This window comes from Cibotium barometz, chromosome 20 (assembly GCF_041138505.1).
Source record: "Cibotium barometz isolate CiBa-2024 chromosome 20, ASM4113850v1, whole genome shotgun sequence".
Lineage (NCBI taxonomy): Eukaryota > Viridiplantae > Streptophyta > Polypodiopsida > Cyatheales > Cibotiaceae > Cibotium > Cibotium barometz.
In genome coordinates, this window is record NC_141065.1 from 16,286,057 (window position 1) to 16,302,361 (window position 16,305).

Consider the following 16,305-nt stretch of genomic DNA (forward strand, 5'->3'; position numbering starts at 1 on the left):
TCAAAAGTTTCTTGTAGCCACAAAAGGTGCCATGTGCACCACCGCCATATATTCCACAGGAATCTACTAAGCTTCCTCTTGCACTGCCATTATTCCTCAAAAGCATAGGACTACTAGGGATAACATTTGAAACCTGGTCACTAAGTAGCATGAGATTTGTACCGCTCCAAAAATCGAGCCAAGGGGATGCAAAATCAATTAGTCTTCTCTAAGATCACTAGCAAATGCTTACTGCTAGTTTTTTGCAAGAAAAATTTAAATGCATCACTTGTTACTGCAAGGGAGCTTGTTTTTTTATAGCCACTAGAAATTTGTTCCTGCTTAATGCTGGTATTTTGACCCAAGCACCTCAAGTCAATTACCGTACATTAATGCTTGACGTGATGTAAATAAGACTTCTTTTCAATGAAATCCTTCACATAGAAAATTGAGTATAAAAAATCATAAATACTACTTGTAGAAAATTGAGTATAAAAAATCATAAATACTACTTGTAGCAAAATGAATGTATAACAAGTACAGCAAGAAACATCTTCCATGACACACTGCGCAATCCACCTGCATCTCTGCCTTGAAGCCAGCTCAAATGAGAGCTTTCCCATGTGAAGGGCTTCTTCACATGCCATTTTATGCCCCCATGTACTATCACTGGGAGAGCCACGATGGGAAGTAGCATTTAAGGAATGCCTGCCAAAGCCTTGTGAAGCCATCCACAGCCTTGGTCTGTACACTTTATAAAGTGAAGACGAAAATAAAACTAAACCATTGTAATCTATAGATCTTGAATGTTATGTAAAGCAGTTACAAGATAATGCAATATCATGCATATCCATACAACAAAAGAATGTAAATATCTATAGATCTTGAATATTATGCAATGCGGTTACAAGATAATGCAATAGCATATCCATACAACAAAAGAATGTAAATATCTCCAAATCAAAACTCACAAACACAACACCCGAGCCCCTACTGCACATTCTGAACTACTAGTAAACTATAAAATCCATAATTTTACTGTGTTCAACAAGTGATCTAAGACTTACTAACCTAGCCAAGTAAACATTTATATATACTACAAGAAAGACGTCTGACCTGTATTGTGCTCACCACTCACACCGCCCTGAGAGATAATGTATGACAGTACCAAAGTTGGACCGCTCCAAAGTTGGACTGCTCCTGCAAGCCAACATGCACAACAGTGCCAATAAAAGGAAACGGGATACTGCAACCATGTCTAGCTAAAGGCACTCCATGAGTCTGTACTACGTCTTGCAGTGTGGCCCCCCTCAAAAGGCCCAGTGCCTGCAAATGGATCAGAGTCATCAAATGAAGTGAAGCCGCGAGCCAGCCCGCCAGCAGCATTGTTGAAGGAGTCAAACCTTGCAAAGCTGTCAGGAGAATGACCAACATCATTGTTATTACTGCTGAATGAATCGAACCGAACAAATTGTTCGCCACTAGGCCCTTGACCTTGTAAGACATTGTTATAAAGAGGAGTGCTTGGAACGGAGTCATCGAAATAACCTCCACTTGGGACGTGACCAAGTGAGAAATTGCTATGAAGAGGGGTGCTTGGAACCGAGTTATCAAAAAAGACAGAAGATCTCTCCTTTGTGCGGATGGGTCCAAATGATGGCAGGTCTTCTTCTTGAACATCTTTGATGCGCCCAGGGTTGGATAGAGTGTCAAAAGGGTCACTAAACCCAAAGGAAGTAGCAGTGCTGGGTTTCCCTGGTTGGAAGCCAGATTCCTCAGAAGCCTGTGTATCATAGAAACAAAGTTAGTTTGAACTCTGATGGCAAGGGAAGTCATTAAGCCCTATGTCAAGAAGAATTGCTAATCTAGTTGCATCATTGAAAGCTGCAACAGTATAACAAGCTTCTATATAAAGAACAACAGCAGCTACTACACTAACCTTAGTACTTGCAGCATCACTCCTTCCCCAAGATGCATTTGAGTCTGTATCATGGCTGAAGACCCAGTCATCTCCATTGGCAGCAAAGGCATCACTTTCAGATTGCAAGGAAGAAGTCCCATGACCATGACTGAACAAAAAAACAAGAAACTAATTAGGAAGCTGAACACACCTGCAAGCATGCATGCATGTATAAGAGTGTGTAAGCGTGAGCGTGCGCATGAGGGCACTCTTAACACGTGTATGCATATGTACACACATATATATGTATGTGTGTTAGCACACCCGCACGCACACACACATATATATGTATAGGTGTTATGTATAAGCACACCCGCACACGCACACATAAACGTGTGTGTGTTATGTATAAGCACACCCGCACACACACAAATATATGTGTGTGTGTAATGTATAAGCACAACCGCATGCACACACATATATGTGTGTGTTATGTATAAGCACACCCACACGCACGCACATATATATGTGTGTGTTATGTATAAGCATGTGCACGCGCGCAAACACACATATGTATGTGTGTTATGTATAAGCACATGAGCACGCATGCACACACATATATATATATAACAACCTGAGCAGCAACCACAGCTGCATTGAATTTGAAACCCGTTTCATAACGATATGAAACCAAACAAAACATTTTGTTGTATGAACTCGTCAAGAACCACTTGGAGCACACATGGACAAGCATGACACATTAACTCAATGCCTTGTTAGCAACTTCTGTGTGTCGTCCCACCAATGTCCAAGACCAGTTATTACAAACAAGCAGTGTTTTATGTACTATGCCCCCTACCCAAGTCTTTGAAAAAGAAAAGATAATTGCCACCATGAAATGCAAACCAAGCACATCATAACGGCCCAGAGTAGAATAGATACCTCTGTGAGTCCTTGCTGTTTGCATTTGTTGTGCTAAAAGTGCCTGATTCAGGGTGCCCTGGACTAAAAGAAGACATGTCCTCACGGGGACTACTGTCTCCATTTCTGGCTGTATTATCATAGTGGTCTCCTCGAGGAGAGGAGATGCCCAGGTTCCCATTAGATGGTGACTCTTCAGCATGAGCCTCTTTATCTGTAGTAGACAAATCAAACCCATCCTCAAGCTGCCCATTTTCGTCCCAACTAGCAATGGTTTTGGGTTTGGCTGCATCACTTCCTGCAGTTCCTTCCTCCATAAACTCCTGAACGTATGCAAATCCTGCAGAACATTTTTGCGAAGGTACTCAGCCCTGTTTCTAAAAAAAATTTAAAGGAGTTTGAATAGAACAAATTAACTACACATAATTGCCAAAGACTCCAGCTAGCAATGTAAGTAAACCCCATCATCCATATGAAAGGATCACCCAAAAACGCATAGTTGCTTAATCCAACCACAAACTGCAATTTTTGTTAAGAGTAAACCGTTCCCGCTTGTAGGCCACTTCACATGACATTATGGTCTGACGCTACTCAAATGCCCCATGAAGCTTGCAAAGGCAACATCATCTTCCTCGGGGCACCTTCCTTTGTGATTCTGTCTTCATGTCTTGGGCAGTCACTGATTCCTTTCTTACCAGGAGACCAGTTTTCACACATGTTTCTATATGCCTTGGACATGCATGTGGAGTGCATTGAATGGCATCATAAATGATAGATATGGCATTTGGGGGAGCCCACACATGTTGCAGCTATGAACTCAAAGCAGAATGAATGTGATCACTGTTATATCTAGACCGCACACTTAAATCTTGTTCCAGAGAACTGTTAGGAAAGCTATTCCGATTCCCAGCATTAGACACTCCAGCACAGTTCTTAATTTTGAACACACCTTCATCATCAAACTTGTCCCAATCCTCGTCCCATTGTGCGGCATTCTCCTGAATCCCTGGTTGCCATCCTGAGAGCAAAGATATCATTAAGAACTCTGTTTTAGGGCTCTGCCATGCTGACCACATAAACACAAAATGAATCATTACCAGAAATGACAGAATGCACAAACTCACCATAAGGTAGCTCAAGAAGCGAAGTGGGTTTGATTCGCAAACCCAACTGTTTGCATTTTGCGTTTAATGCTTTCCTTAATTCATCCAAATCATTTTGTAACCTATCTGCACGAGCCTGCAAGTACAACAAGCTTTAAACTGTATGATTAAAATCGAAAAAGGTTTAATCTATATCTACATAGATCAGCATAGACCTCTCAAAGTTGAGTAGGGGCGTCTTTTGACATTTTGCACAGAACTTGGCCTTTGACACTAACAAAACAGAGAGAGCACTGAACAAATCCCCTCGGGATCAACTAGACGCCAAGTCAAGGCGGGTGGAGAGCCTACCCAAAAACCACACGACTTGTGCCAATTGATCTACTCTCCTGATGCTCAACAAAAGATCTCTATCGCCTCTACAAATCTCTAAAGATTCCCCACATCTCTGGATAAGTATGCTGCTCTATCATAAGCAAACTTGGGATCTAGTAGCTCCGAATGGGGAGACACAATCGCTGGGGCCCAATCTCCTAAGTTGAGAGAAAACTGCTCATGGCCTCGGTGACAAATAGAAAGAGGTAGGGTGCTAGTGAGTAGCCTTGCCGAACTGAGCGAGAAAGGAAAAATCTGCCACCTCTGGCTCCCTGAATGAAAACTTGACTGTGAGAGGCAAAGTAAAGTCCAAAAACACCACGGATCCACTGCACTAGGAACCCCATCCAGTACGTCGTGCCACCGAGAAAGCCCCAGTCACATAGGATTTCTAGAAATCCAGAAGGAGCACAATGAGATCTTGTTGCCGCATCTTGGCCGAAGCTGTCGCCTCCCAAAAAGTGAAGAGCTTGTCCAGAATACTCTGATCCTGAACAAAACCTGTCTTAGTGTTATGGATCAAGTTGGGGAGAAAGGGCTGAAGTCTCCGACTAATGACCTTGGCTAAAATCTTGTAGGCGGTCCCAAGGAGGGTGATGGGTCTCCACTGCCGAATCTCCAATATGTCACCACCCTCCTTAGGAATCAAGTGAATCAGACCCTCTGAGAGCCTCTATGGCAGGGCGCCTGTGGTCATAATCTCATTGGAAGGTTGCTCGAAGGCCACCTTCCACGAGATCCCAGTGGCGAAGAAAGAAGCCCATCCGCCCCCGGGCATTTGCCCCTAGAAGAGCCGTCAAGGCCTTCGCCAGCTCCTTTGCTGTGAAGGGAGTCAATAAAGTGGTCTGGAGAGCTGGGGGAACCACCTCTCGTGTGCCGCCAAACCCTCTCTCGCGCATCCACCACCTGTGTGGATAATGAGACACTCATGAGAAGGGATTTGAAAAAAAAAATCCGTGGCAATGGCTCTCACATGGGAAAAGGGGCAAGAGGGGTCAGAAACGATAGCTCCATCCTAGCCTCGCAGCCTATGAATACCATCTCTCTCCATGTGGGGGCCGGCAATCTCAAAGAAATCCCCAGTGACTCTATCACCAGCCTGGGTCCAAAAAGAAGCTTTGGCATGGTATCTGTACTCCACCCTCCTCTCCTCGATGGATCTGTGCTTTGGCATGGTATCTGTACTCCACCCTCCTCTCCTCGATGGATCTGTGCTTTGTATGGGCAACAGCCAGCTAACTCTAAATCCATGGGCTATCTCGGAAACTCTCCAGAAGCTGCTAGAGAGAAGCAAGATCCCAACGATCTCTACTCTCCTGCTCACGGAATCCCGACAATCTACTCTATGCTACCTATTGCAATAAATTGCTGATCTCGCCAAGGCTTGCATCCAAGGTGCCTACAGCATAACCTCAGAAAATCCAGCCCCTCCCAAATCTGCTCTATCCTACTATGTAGATCTTAGAGTCCTGTACGAGGCTGTCCGGAATCCTAGTGCACAAGTGTATGTCCTGCCTCCAGGGATCCTCCAACGACAAAATAACCAGAGCATGATCAAAGAAGGTAGTAGATACCAATCATGTCCCCACGACCGCAAGCCCACTCATCCACATAGAATCTATCAAGTCGAGAAAGATCGGGGCCAGTGCTCCTCCTGTCAGACCGCAAGAAGCACAGACTCCCATTGCTGCGTCCAAACTCTAGCAAGTGCCAAGGGTCCCATCCCCTAAGTGCTAGGATCAACTCCCCCTAAGTAGAGTACTCTAAGCCAAACTATAGCCATGCCTCCTCCGAGTCTATCCTCTGCTGACTCTATCATGTTAAAGTCCCCGCCCATGCACCATGTTTTTGTAGCTAAGTTGCTGAGGAGATTGCTCGTGGAGCTTTCCTAGTACTTGTTTCTGCAGTCTTTCATCTTTGATTGAGAACGGCGTCTTTGGCTTCTTGGAGTTTACTCAGCATCCGGTGCTGCGAGGAGTGTTAGACATCATCCCTTGCTACTGGCTTCCTGTGTGGTGTCCTATTTTAGCCTTTAGGGCTAACCATGTTAGCTAGAGGGGGGAGGGGGGGGGGGGTCAACCCTCACATCATTTACCCACCTAATTTCACATTTTATGGAGTCATGGGCATTTATCCCTAGTCGTGAGCTGGTCGGCTGCCTCTACATGCGCATATATATAGCCGGGCATACCCTCCCTCATTTTTATTGCTTGCTTTGTGCCTCTTGCATGCCTTAGTGCCTCTGCATAAGGGCTTGCTGCAGTCCCTCACATGCGAGGTCTTCTTCCCCTCTTGCTTGGGACTTGTATTCTTGTTTGGTGATATTGAGAGCAGGTATACACCTGTGTTTCCTCTCCATCTCTCTCTCACTCTCTCCTGTTTCCACTTTCTATCTTCCACTCTGCATTTTGTCACTGCCCACAGCGGTGCCAGCGCAACCGGAGGGCCGAGCAAAAGTGGTGACCCCCACACTAGTTGCTGCCGGGTTGGGCAGCCGAATGGGGCTCTAGGTGGCAGCGAGGCAAGCAAGACCCCCAGTGCGGGCGGCGGAAGAGAGGCGCACAGGAAGGCTGGAACCCGGGACTGAATGCATTGGACGGAAATCGTCAGCTAGATGTGCACAAACGGTTGAGCTCAGTTGTCACCTGCGTGAGTGGAAGCCGCCAGTGATGCTCTGTGTCACCAGCCTGAACATTTCCCAGTCTGAAAGGGGTCTGGTGGACTCGAGGATGTTTAAATATTTGGAAAATACAAGCTTTGGGAATGGGGGATTATCCTAGAATACAAAGGACCACACTCCTAAAATTTAGGAGAGTTGCTATTTTTGGGCCGACTCCGATGGAAATTCTATTCGCGTCATTACATCTGGAATTGAGCAGATACCAAGAGTTGGCAAAGTGCCTATGACAGAATGTCTACCAGTTGGGATATTTTTAGAGGTAAAGATTATGGAAGAACCCATCTCTTAGATTGGGACATGTGGCAAGAAAGTGGACCAAAGTGAGACAAGTGGCCTGACACTTGTTATAAAGTGGATCAAAGTGAGACAAGTGGCCTCACACTTGTCACTTCAGCTATTGCGTGGCTCTCCACTTGTCATTGTAGCACTAGCCTCTACCACCGTTGAAGGCTTCTCTAATGATGGCTACTCTCTTTTTCTCTCACTTGAAGGCTGCCCATGAAGAATACCGGCTGCATGGGACTGTTTTGGAGGCTTCCATCGCGAAGAAATACTGAAGGCAAGGGTATTCAATCATTTATTATGATTTCTAGCCATTGTATGTGTTGTACCAGCATTTGTACTTGCTGTACCAGCTTTTGTACTTGTTGTACCTGCTGTACCAGCCACCATACCAACTGTACCAGCCATTGTACTTACTGTACCAACCATTGTACCTACTGTACCGGCTGAATGGAGAGTTGTACTTGCTGTACTAGCTCTATTGCATGAAGACCCGTGGTTTTTGGGGAAGAATCAGTACCCACACGGAGGTATATGGATTATATTGTTGGCTCGGCATTGCTACAACCTATGTTCCGGCTTGGTTGCCTTGTGTTGGGCTGTGTTATGGCATTTGTATATGGATAATCCGGCATCTCCCGTGGGGAGAGTAAGGCCCTCAAAGCTTGTACATGATATTATTCTCCTTGGGTAATAAAATACTCCAAGGGGGGGGGGGGGGGGGGGGGGTCGGCCCATTCCGGCCTCTATGCGGTGTCACACGTGCAAGCTCCATTTTCAGCATTTGTGGATGTTTTGTCCAGCTTTATGTTTTATGCAAAGTGATGATGGATATGTGTTAAGGCTGTGGTCATGTTTAAATGTTTTAATATGCATTGATGGTATCAACAAGTGTGTCAAAGGCCCTAGTCCCCCGAGCACCCGCCGCCGCGAGTTACATTGGTATCAGAGCATAGACTTCCTTGGAAGCGGAGGCTTCCTTCTATCAATAAGGAAGAGAAAAGATCTCAAGTGGGGACCACACTTACCATCATTGTTGCTGTTAAGCATGGCTAGCCGCTTCATAGCTTATGAAGCAAGAGCATGAGCAGTAGACAGCTTGTTGATCTAAGGATTTATGAATTCACAAAATTTATCTTGGAAGTATGGAGTTGGCTTTATGTGCACACGTTTAGCACTCTTTCCATATGGATATTGCGGATTATATTATCAAGCTTAAAGGCAAGCTATATGGAGATATATCTCGGGATATCTTAAGGATATGGTGAGGAGATATTTCTTTTGGCTTCATGACCAACCTGGCAAAGAAAAGCTAAGTATACTTTGAGTTTGCAAAGTTGGTGCGTTGGCTATTTACTATGAAGTGTTTTTGATATTCACTAACCCTTGTATAGCTATGGTGTTGTTGTTTGCCTTGAGATGGTTTCAAGGAAACATTGTTTATGGCTCCCTTTAATGGGATGAATTCTTTTCATGGCTCCCTTTAATGGGATGAATTCTTTTCATGGCTCTCTTTATTGGGATGGAATATATCTATGGAGATTTCTTTCTTGGACGAGATTTATATAGATATTGGGCTTAACAGGCAATTTCTATGGACGAATCTGTCCGAGTTTATAGAGAAGAAATCTTTGGTTATCTCATGGATATGATGCTTTTATGGATAAAGTCCACCTCTACTCCAAGGTGTGTGGTTAGCACGGAGTATGTGGTAAGAGTTATGGTATACAAGGATTATGGTATACAGGTGTATGGATTCCTGGACTTCTTTTCTAGGAATTTGGATCCATCCTCAGGTTTATGGATTATGTTTATGGCTCCCTTTTACTAGGATGGATTATTCTTTTTGGCTCCCTTTATTTGGGATGCATTGGACTTATGGAACTCATGATTCACATAACCTGTGTAGTGTTCTCTTGTCCTACGTGCTCTCTTGAAGATTGTTTCTACCATGTGAGGGTGGAACAATAGAGAGCAGATGGAAGGGAACATGGGCACTTCAAAGGGTAGTGACAAGCACAACATACCCTGTGTAGTGTTCTCTTGTCCTACGTGCTCTCTTGAAGATTGTTTCTACCATGTGTGGGTGGAACAATAGAGAGCAGATGGAAGGGAACATGGGCACTTGAGAGGGTAGTGTGAGTTGGTGGCCGAAATGCCTATAAACTATGTGTAGCAGAAATGCGTATGGAACACCAGGTTATCTATGCCTGCGAGTGATTGTTTTCAAGACTCCTTGTTTAGCCGCCCTGTGTAGTATTTCTCTTGTCCTAAGTGCTCTTCAAGATGTTGCTACCTTGCTTGGTAGAACATAGAGCCAATGGTAGAGAATATGGGCACTGAAGTCGGGCCGGGCGTCAAGGCAGCTCCTTGGTGATCTACATCGACATACCATTGTTTTCTAAATGCTGAATTTCATATGCATTGGCATGGAGGATTTGGCAATGGATGCCCGTGAAGCTATGTATTGAATTTCTCCAATAGTAATATAATTTACTCAAGGGAGGGGCCGGCCGTTCCGGCTCATTGTGTGTCTCTTGTAAGCCCACCTCTCATCCAAGGTGTGTGGTCAGAGTACCAACACGGAGTGTAAGTGGTAAAGTGGACATGACGGGACTTATGTCTATGCCAAGGGTCATGTGGACCGATGTCTTCTTGGCAGGAGACTTATTTTGTCTCGCCCATTTACTTGGGACATGGATTATGATATCTGGACTTATGGAACTGATTTGTCTCGCCCATTTACTTGGGACATGGATTATGATATCTGGACTTATGGGATTGATTTGTCTCGCCCATTTACTTGGGACATGGATTATGATATCTGGACTTATGGGACTGATTTGTCTCGCCCATTTACTTGGGACATGGATTATGCTATCTGGACTTATGAAACTGTTTTGTCTCACCCATTTATCTTGGGACATGATTTTGATATTGGTATTATGGAGACTTATTTAGTCTCGCCCATTTCTTTGGGACATGGATTCTTCAGTTATATTAGATTTTTCGAGACTGTCTCGTCTCGCCCAATCGATGGGACATGATTATATCTTGAATATATGGCTTAAAGCTTAAAGTTGCGGACAACTTTTAAGAAGTTGGGGAGGATGTCACCAGCCTGGACATTTCCCAGTCTGAAAGGGGTCTGGTGGACTCCAGGATGTTTAAATATTTGGAAAATACAAGCTTTGGGAATGGGGGATTATCCTAGAATACAAAGAACCACACTCCTAAAATTTAGGAGAGTTGCTATTTTTGGGCCGACTCCGATGGAAATTCTATTCGCGTCATTACATCTGGAATTGAGCAGATACCAAGAGTTGGCAAAGTGCCTATGACAAAATGTCTACCAGTTGGGATATTTTTAGAGGTAAAGATTATGGAAGGACCCATCTCTTAGATTGGGACATGTGGCAAGAAAGTGGACCAAAGTGAGACAAGTGGCCTGACACTTGTTATAAAGTGGATCAAAGTGAGACAAGTGGCCTCACACTTGTCACTTCAGCTATTGTGTGGCTCTCCACTTGTCATTGTAGCCTTCTCTTGCCATTTTAGCTCATGGGAGGCCCAAATCTATAAATTGGAGTCCTCTCTCTTCATTAATAGAGGCTCTCTTGCTGCACACTAGCCTCTACCACCGTTGAAGGCTTCTCTAATGATGGCTACTCTCTTTCTCTCTCACTTGAAGGCTGCCCATGAAGAATACCGGCTGTATGGGACTGTTTTGGAGGCTTCCATCGCGAAGAAATACTGAAGGCAAGGGTATTCAATCATTTATTATGATTTCTAGCCATTGTATGTGTTGTACCAGCATTTGTACTTGCTGTACCAGCTTTTGTACTTGCTGTACCTGCTGTACCAGCCACCGTACCAGCTGTACCAGCCATCGTACCTGCTATACCAACCATTGTACTTGCTGTACCAGCCATTGTACCTGTTGTACCGGCTGAATGGAGAGTTGTACTTGCTGTACTAGCTCTATTGCATGAAGACCCGTGGTTTTTGGGGAAGAATCAGTACCCACACGGAGGTATATGGATTATATTGTTGGTTCGGCATTTCTACAGCCTATGTTCCGGCTTGGTTGCCTTGTGTTGGGCTGTGTTATGGCATTTGTATATGGATAATCCGGCATCTCCCGTGGGGAGAGTAAGGCCCTCAAAGCTTGTACATGATATTATTCTCCTTGGGCAATAAAATACTCCAAGGGGGAGGGTCGGCCCATTCCGGCCTCTATGCGGTGTCACACGTGCAAGCTCCATTTTCAGCATTTGTGGATGTTTTGTCCAGCTTTATGTTTTATGCAAAGTGATGATGGATATGTGTTAAGGCTGTGGCCATGTTTAAATGTTTTAATATGCATTGATGGTATCAACAAGTGTGTCAAAGGCCCTAGTCCCCCGGGCACCCGCCGCCGCGAGTTACACTCTGCTATACCGCTATCGGCCCAGGAGGGGAGCAATTAGGGTTTGGCGCAACAGCACACTCACAAGCAGCAAAGCAAGGAACACTCTAAGATGATGAGAGATGCAAAGAGTAGGATTTGCATAGGAGGTCAACTCCATAATATCATAATACAACTAAAGTAGATTGTGTCCTTTCAAACTAGATCTCCAAGGGGAAAAACCCAAATTGCCCATGGTTAGCGCATGTTCACATGTGGCACTACTCATATCATATATACCAATAACACTTATGGTAGGGGTGTGGCAAAAGGTGAGGTGGCCCAATAGCCACCACCTCCAGGATGAATCTCTCTCAATCAATCAAGCCTATGCGCATCTCTACAGGAAAAGAAAATCAGCCATTGCCTTCAGCAAAACTGCCAGTCCAACCTGCACAAACTGCCAGTCCAACCTGCACTGTCCGTACAGCTGTGCAGTCGCCGTATTGCCTGCGCCAGCTCTATCCACACGTGCGTCCATACAGGTGTCCATACTACTGTACAGCATCTGTACTGCCTGCACAATCATTTACGTGCATATGCACCAGCTGCCACTGCCGTACAGCCATGAAGTCATAATTCACTGCTGCTGCTGAATGGTGCCAGCTTATCTGACTGTTTACTGGTCATGGGAAGGAATCACGTGGACACACTTGCTCTACATTCACGTACTCATACATGTCGGTTTACTGGTCATGGGAAGGAATCATGTGGACACACTTGCTCTACATTCACGTACTCGTACATGTCGGTCTTCTGTGTCTTGGCCTGGCACATGCATACCTGCATATGTGCCAATGGAACATAGATGCGTATGACAAGTTACTGGGGATTGGGGAGTGAGGGACTGTTCTTTGAAGATGGAATTTTGACATAGAGCTTTGGAATTCAAGAACAACATCAACACCACGGCCCTTCTACAAGTGTTATTTCAATTTCAGCATTGTTATCTTGTATTGTGTTGTGCCATTCCATCTTTATGTATTAGTGTTAATAGGCTACGTGTATCAAGATTGTGCTCAACCCCGACTGCGGGTATTATACAAGACGATTTCGCTAGGGCAAAATCAATAGCAAATCAGCATGGATTTTCCCATGTATAAGCCCCTAAAACCCTCATTCATCGTCATCTTCCACTTCAGCCCCCAAAGGCAGCAAACACAAGCCCACAAGCACCATATAGTAGCCCAATGGAGCAGAAAAGCAGGTTGCCATCCCTCATCAGCAGATTTCAGCCAACATAGTGCTGGATTTGAAGGTGAAGGTAAAAGAAGGTTGCATAGGTTTCTCGTGTGTTAAAAAACAAAGAGCACAAGTGCTGTAACGTTGCAGTTTTCTGCCACAGCCTATTTACTTTTCATTCTCATTTCAGTAAAGCAAATACTCCAGGTGATAAATTTCAAGGGAGGCGGGGAGGGAGAGGAAGAGGAAGAGGGGGGAAGGGCCCCATTGTTTGTACGAAATAAAAGCTTCCCCATGGCTTACTTAGCAAAGTGTTAGAAGAGAAAAAGATGCGGTGGCATTGACCCTTGGCAAGAAACAGATCAAAGGACAATATCGAGTAGGACAAATTATAGTTGGTACAGATTAGTGTTACCTGCAGTAAAGCATTGGTGTCCCCACCTTGTTCCATCCTCAGAATTGCAGTGTAAAGTTCCAGCCTTCGCTCCTAATATGGTCAAAAACTTCTTTGAATTGAAACGACACATAGTATCCAGCTTTAATCTCACAGAAAATTGATGTTCAATTAACCTGGACATCACGGAAGGCTGCCTCATCAGCAAGCAACCGAGACTGAGACTCCCCTGCCTGCTTAAATTTTTCATCGTAACGCTTTGCCAAAGATTCCACCTGCAAAAAGTTGACATTGAGAAAACAAGACACCAACTGTAATAGCAATTATAAGATAACTTTAAAAAGTGCACCAAATCAAGCAGCACTTCGAAAGTAAGCAATTTCAGGTTTTACCACTTACAATTCACAGGCAAAACAAGGCTCTGATGGCAAGTCACCAAACAAGATACACAACAAACACACATGAAATGTCCAGCCAATACAGTACTCATAAACCGACAAATCGCAAGGTCTTTATATCCAAATAGGTAAAGTTTGGATGAAGTCAAATATTGTGCATATGGAAGCTTGGACAAGAGCTACACCTAGCTTGTCACCAAGGCTTCCATGAAAATCTAAGGACTTCACATCTGCACCAATAGCCATGTAGATCAATCATGAGGGTAGCTTGCATGTCATATGGATCTCAAATCTGCCTTCCTCAATTAAATCTGTCATATGGAGAAGGTATGTGTTGAGCCACTGCCAAATCCTGTCATTTCCTCCTCAGTAAGCACGGTGACTGAAATAAGCCCCACAAGCGTCAACCAGCTCATCGATGAGTAATTCATCCTGATTGGTAATTCTCAGTCTCCCACATATTGATCTTTAGCTCTTTAGCAGGGAGAGACAATGCCTGATGTTTTTGGAGTACATGGATCATCTTTCATCATTGGTGATTCACTACTGACATCTGGCATCAATCGGACCTCTTTTTCATCTTACAGCTGAGGTACTTAGCAAGATAACTCTCAGCATGGCTGTGGTTTGTACACTGGCAGTAACCTGTATGTGGAGGACACCACACCAATTTCGGACAAGACAAGGGCCATGTCCACAGCATGTGGACATGCCTAATCCCCAGTTTTAGGCTGTGATTAGGAACCTTCGCATGTTTTACAATCCATGGCATGCCAAGTAGCGTTTGACTGAACCATTTCTTCCTGTGCTTTATTCAGGCACAACCACTTTGACTATATGCAATTTTTCCTTGGAGGGGGAGAGGGGAAAGAACAATAATAAGAAAGCAAGCAAGAAGAGTTATAATCATGATGCCTGGCTTTATTTTGCAAAGACAGGATAGTTAAGGACGTCCCTCCCTAGCACAATTGATGCAAGCTGAGAAATAAAAGCAATCCTGCAGGAGGAACCAGTCTTGATATTATGGTCTCTCATGTGTTGTCCATTGTGCTTGCATAGCATCTATTTGCACCATCTAAATGTGTTTACAATCTTTCTTGTGGATTACTTGTGCTTTAACCTTTTAGTGAATCTCAGTGAAAAATTAGATCTTGTCACACATTGCCCTTTACAGTGCTTGTGAGAGAATGCCTAACAAATAGAGATCAGTGAATTTGCGTTTGAACAATCAACTCACACTTAGCCGATAGTTTCCATGCAGATTGTAGGTAAAGTAAAATGAGGAAAAAGGAGCTGAGGGAAAAGGCAATTAGTTGAGCAAGTTCGGAGTGAGGTATGATAAGAGAAATCATTTGACTATACAATGCATGAATTGATAATGCAGCTTGCAGAGGCCCAAGAAAGGCCTTAGACCAAACCACAAAAGAGGTTCACTAACTAGCTAACTCCATGCTCGTACCAAATGGAATCTGAAGATTGGTGAATAAGGTGTGAAGCAAAAAGGACACAAGAAGATCCAAACCTTCAGAAACTTCCCTCGTGCCCTTCTACCTACCAATGAATCAATGAGCTTCATGAGAATGATCACCTAAGAAGACTTGCTACATTGCGAAGACTCAAAGAGGAATGCCAGAACGGATAGTAGAAGAGAGACTAAAGCATCGATCAATCCATCAACACTAGCCTTACTAGCATTAGCTACTAATTTTGATTTTTTCTTCAGAACCACACTCCATTGATTTCAAGTCAAATACTCAACGAAAGAAAAAAGGCAAAACAAAACTAGGGCATCAGAATAATTTTAACCTCACGCTTATCAGCTGCTGCTCTTTCAGTAATTTCTGCTAGGCGATTATCACATCTGGTCTTGAAAAGAACCTGGATAAAGCACAAAACCCCACAAGAATCTAACAAAGTAAATATGATAGTAATTAATCAGATACACACATAATCAAACCAAAAACTGTGTGTGTGTGTGTGTGTGTGTGTGTGTGTGTGTGTGAGAGAGAGAGAGAGAGAGAGAGAGAGAGAAGTGACCAAGCCATACAATGTCTTGCATCTTGGTACGATAAAACTCCATTTTTTCTTTTGAATCCATGATTTGTTTCTCCAATTCATGCATCTGCCAATACAGAATACAGCACTTCAGGCAATCGAAAGAACAAAAAGTCGTAAAACAACAAAATATAGCGACCAGCATTGAAAACAGATATATTAGTGGTCATGACACTAAAGATGTTGCTCTACAATACCGTAATGGCAAATTTTTGTTGTGATGCCTACTGACTGTAATGATAATGAAAAGCTGAGAGAAAGCCACAACTCCACTTTCACAATCCCAAGCCACAAAACTCATGTAGCATATGGGTTGCTTTGCCATTCTAAGAAATCATACGTCTCAGTTGTTCAAATGTAAGTCATGTGTAAGCCTTCAAAGCATGGTTGCTGTCATATAAATGCAAGGTTGCTGTAACAAAGCACATGTCCCAGTTGTTCAGATGTAGGTCACGTGTAAGCCTTCAGAGCATGGTTTCTGTCATATAAATGCAAGGATGCTGTAACAAACACATGCCAATGCAAGCCCCTTTATCCACGGCCACATGAGATTACTCAAAAACGTATTATTTGAAGAGGGTGACAACTC

At 43.9% G+C, this 16,305-nt stretch overlaps 1 protein-coding gene across 3 annotated transcripts in view; it reads right to left on the reverse strand.

The window, feature by feature from the left end:
• Nucleotides 1-384: 384 nt before the first annotated feature.
• LOC147627586 (uncharacterized) overlaps nt 385-16,305 on the reverse strand; it is a 29,486-nt gene continuing 13,565 nt past the window's right edge. Inside the window, exons 5-14 of one of the 3 annotated variants that reach the window (XR_015268262.1) lie at nt 15,709-15,783; nt 15,468-15,539; nt 13,440-13,538; nt 13,285-13,356; nt 3,925-4,039; nt 3,750-3,818; nt 2,822-3,140; nt 1,919-2,048; nt 1,096-1,762; nt 385-723 (exon numbers count right to left, since the gene is read on the reverse strand). Coding sequence is in view for 1 of the 3 variants with exons in the window: in XM_086814495.1 (XP_086670621.1) it covers nt 1,238-1,762; nt 1,919-2,048; nt 2,822-3,140; nt 3,750-3,818; nt 3,925-4,039; nt 13,285-13,356; nt 13,440-13,538; nt 15,468-15,539; nt 15,709-15,783 (1,476 nt within the window). In the remaining 2 variants the exon portion in view is untranslated. Of the gene's footprint in view, nt 731-842; nt 1,763-1,918; nt 2,049-2,821; nt 3,141-3,749; nt 3,819-3,924; nt 4,040-13,284; nt 13,357-13,439; nt 13,539-15,467; nt 15,540-15,708; nt 15,784-16,305 lie in introns of those variants that run through there. The other 2 variants (XR_015268263.1, XM_086814495.1) reach the window with 2 other exon arrangements.